General features: G+C 37.0%; 1 protein-coding gene across 1 annotated transcript; it reads right to left on the bottom strand.

The window, feature by feature from the left end:
* Positions 1-670: 670 nt before the first annotated feature.
* Positions 671-1540, bottom strand: LOC113350593 (transcription factor HEC1-like). The gene has a single exon (XM_026594736.1). It carries the CDS (start codon positions 1469-1471, stop codon positions 671-673), a length of 801 nt encoding a protein of 266 aa, XP_026450521.1. The 5' UTR covers positions 1472-1540.
* Positions 1541-3966: the final 2426 nt, after the last annotated feature.

The raw sequence follows: 3966 nt of genomic DNA on the forward strand, positions 1-3966 counted from the left end.
CTTTTAACAGTATCAGTTAACAGCATATGTTCATGGATAAATAATGAGCTTATGCAGCTTTCATCTTCATAAGTTATCCTAATACATGTATATCTTTGGTGAATGCTTACACTCCATCCGAGTATCAGGACTACAAAGACCAAGAAGTTCGCAGGGTGTTCAAAACTTAAATGTAAACATGCCCTGACCATCAAAAGATGAGTCATATGAACGATTATGATGATGCGGTTACCTCCAATTGTTTACCAGGAAAACCATCCCAAGTCAGAAATTCACGTGAAAGTCCCATGCATTTTATGCCAACTACACCTTTTGCCCTCTTTCTCTCTTGATGCGCATAATTTATTCAGGAAAGAAACAAAAATTATTGTTTGATAAATCTGATAACAATTAAAAGCAGAAAAAAAATCAAACATAAAGAAACCAGAATCTTTCTCAGAAAAAAATCTTACACTAGGATCATGGAAGAAAAGGATATCAAAGTTCCTTAATTCTAACTGTTTTTCATCCGCCGCAGCTAATCACTTACATTATTTATAAGTAAAAGAGTTAACCTATTTTACAATAATATCTCAATAAAAACATACCCATAATTTACTATAAATGTACCAATCTTTACTTGAATGATATCTAAACACCTCCACTCAATCATCAGTTGATTTATCATGCATTAAACATGCATCTGGTGGGAGGAGCTGAACGTTTTAGCTGCATTCCTACTCTGGCAGTTGGATTTCCCCAACGAACCATAATTATTATTACTTGCATTCGAAATATCCGTAGTCGGGAACCCTAGACCCATTTGACGATTATTCATGGCAGCTCGTTCGAGTGATTGAACTTGAGTTTTCAAGAATTTAACATAATGAATTGCTTCGTCTAACATTGAAGCTGTATCCATTTTGGTTCCCCCTGGTACTAGTCTTTGTAGTATCCTTATTCTTTCGCTTATTCTTTCTCTTCTATGTCTTGCAGCTACACTCTGAGGATCTTTTGATATCTTCACGTTTCTTCTCTTTGGCGGTTTTACGGATTCTGGGTCTATATGGATTGGCTGCATGGCAGCTATTCTAAATATCATTTCTCTCATTGCCGCCATTGAATTACGTTTCTCCGAAGAAGAAGATGCACCCGATAGTAATTCTCCGTTAAAACTGCCTCTGAATCTATCCGAATTATTGGATACAAGTGATTGTGATGCATTTGGTTCCTGAATGGAACTGCTTCCCATAAATGAAACCAAAGAAGAAGGATGATCAATTGATGAATGAGAAGCATGTTGATGGGCATCAAAAATTGTGCTACCAGTAGAGAAGTCGTGATGAAGCCCTGTCAATTCAGGCATCTCATCGTCTCCATAGGGTCCACAAAATTCTGGGAACTTGTCCATCTGCATCATCATATTCATCACCATCATCTCCATTTGATCTTCTTTTGACGATGAAGAAGATTTTTGGAAGTCCATATCCATGATTTTGTTGTGTACTTTTCAGTCTGCTTTACAAGAACTGAAACAAGGAAGTATGTGTGAACTCTCTGCGATGATGTAAGAACAGAGGAATGGGGAAGGGAAAGGCAGTGAAGAGAAATGGGACTTTGAGTTTAATCAGAAGCTCTTTCTGAGAAAATTGGTAGGAAAATAGGGTAAAGCAAATAAGAAATGATATACGAGACAGAGGGAGTGAGAGTCAGAGAGAGAGAGAGAGAACCGACTACCAATCCAGTAGGAAGTTCATGTATATATATAATAATCTCAGAGGGGAAAAGAAAAATCTTTAAGATAAAAATAAATAGGAGGAGTAGTATCACCGGAGGTTATCAAGTTTCACCGTGATTTAGTAACAAAATAAATCTAGCAGCGGGACTGTTTTATTTTACATGCCAGGATTGTTAGTGGAATGTGCAACTCCCCTGGATAGTCCTGGCATTGTTTGGTAAAATCCTTAAAACACTCAAAGTTTTCTTTTAAAAGACCATAAACCCCACAACTGCATGAGACGAGTCAGAAAAGGATCCCAACCAACTACCAGTAAGCAATCTCACCGGCCACCAACCCTTTAAATGGGGTACTTCCACGCAGTATTAACATCTAAACACCTTCTAAATTTGGGATGTGCGCGTGGCGATCACTGGGCAACATAGATCTACAATATAATACTCCAACGTGTTATACTTAGGCAATTCTTCTCCTCCTCTCCCTTTCATTGCCTGGGAACGCATTTCGAGGTGGATCAGGAGCTTGAAAGCTCACTGCTTTTCTGTGCTGGAAATTCGCTCAACTAACTTGAACTTGCTGAACCGTGCGTGAGTTGTGCGTGCATTCACAGTCTTCTTTAGAAAATCTACCCCCGCTCGACTAATCTTGTAACTGAGACAATCACCACTCTTGCTTGTGCCGCTTGAAATTAAGTGACCGCTAACTCATACATGGCCTCATTTATTGACCATATGATTTTGAAGTTGAACGCAAGTTATTGTCCATAATATTCAGATATAACACGTTCTAAGCTAGATACCATATTCATTTGGGACAAATTCTTAAAGGGGCTGGCCAATTTTTAGAATACGGTTTAGTGGGACTGTGGCAAACTCAAAAAGAACAAATATATATATATATATATTGGGAAGCAATTTTAGTAATGGTTCTTAAGAACATGATGGGATTGGTTTGATTGCTCCCAACCCTTAGATTTATGTCATTTTCTGAGGCCATATATATGAGGAGACTTATTTTGGGGAGATTTACGTCATCAGTGTGATACAAATTAATTGTCATGCACTCTAGGAATATACAAATGCAAAGGCTCTTCTTCTTTCACTCTCTTTGAAATAAAAAATTCCCAAGTAGTATGCGTGGAAGTTTTGCATTGTAGAACAACAGTTAGATAGAAAAGCAATTGGACCATCCGACCATGTCTTACTTGGTAATATAATGCATGCCTCCCTGCAACTTTCCCCCTGGCTTCAGAGATTTTACGCCTCTTTCCCCCGGTTTTTATAATTTACTTAAATTTATTTTGTTATTTAATGAGTGAGAAGAAGATGACATGAATAAAGAGACATGTTCTCTGCAAGAAGAAGCCTGATTGGATAAAAAGAATCCAAAAGAGATAGATTTTGTTGTTGGATTGATCTTTTGTTCCTCATCAATTCATTTTTTAAATTTTACTTTCCTTCCATTATCACCAAAACAAAACTCCACCATCTTATCTTTTCTCTATCTTCATGATCATCATCAATTTAAAATCAATAAAAACCCAAGAAGAAACATTTTCTTTCTTCCCACTATCTTCACTATCCACCTTTCATTGGAAATTGCAGTGACAGGGAAAATATTCATTAGAAATTGTGGTCCCTGCTAGCGAACCCTATATTTCTCCCTCTCTACATCTACATGCATGGTTTTCATAAGTTACATGAAGGGTTCATTTTCTAGTTACCATATTACAGAGATCAAACAGTCAACCGTAAGAACTGCATTTTTCAGATTGTTGGGTTTTATTTCGTGTCTTATTATTCTCAACGCTTCAATAACAAAAGTACTACCCTTACTTATTGACATGATCATCATTATTACTTGCTCTTCTTCTGCAAAAGAAAAAAGAAAAGGCTTTTATTACTGAATTCTCAACTCAACTCTGTTTTTGCTTTTCTTTCCCATCTCTGATTCCAAGGTTGTGACAGCATAACTTCAAATGGACTTTTGGGAGTTAGAGTCTGATGCTTTTTATTAATAACTCTTTTGCTCAAACATGAAATTTATGTACTGCCCACATTACTCACTATAGAGTCTATATATACTGATTCATCATGATCAGGACCACAGTAATACATCATCCTTCACATCACCATTGGATTTTAGTAGAATGTTAGAAGGCGAAGTGATCAAATAGTTCCATTACATATGCTAATTATCAACTGAGCATGTAAACATCCAGTGCCGGCCATGAGATTCTGTGCCCCAGA

The sequence above is a fragment of the Papaver somniferum genome, chromosome 2 (genome assembly GCF_003573695.1).
Source record: "Papaver somniferum cultivar HN1 chromosome 2, ASM357369v1, whole genome shotgun sequence".
NCBI classification, from domain to species: Eukaryota; Viridiplantae; Streptophyta; class Magnoliopsida; order Ranunculales; family Papaveraceae; genus Papaver; species Papaver somniferum.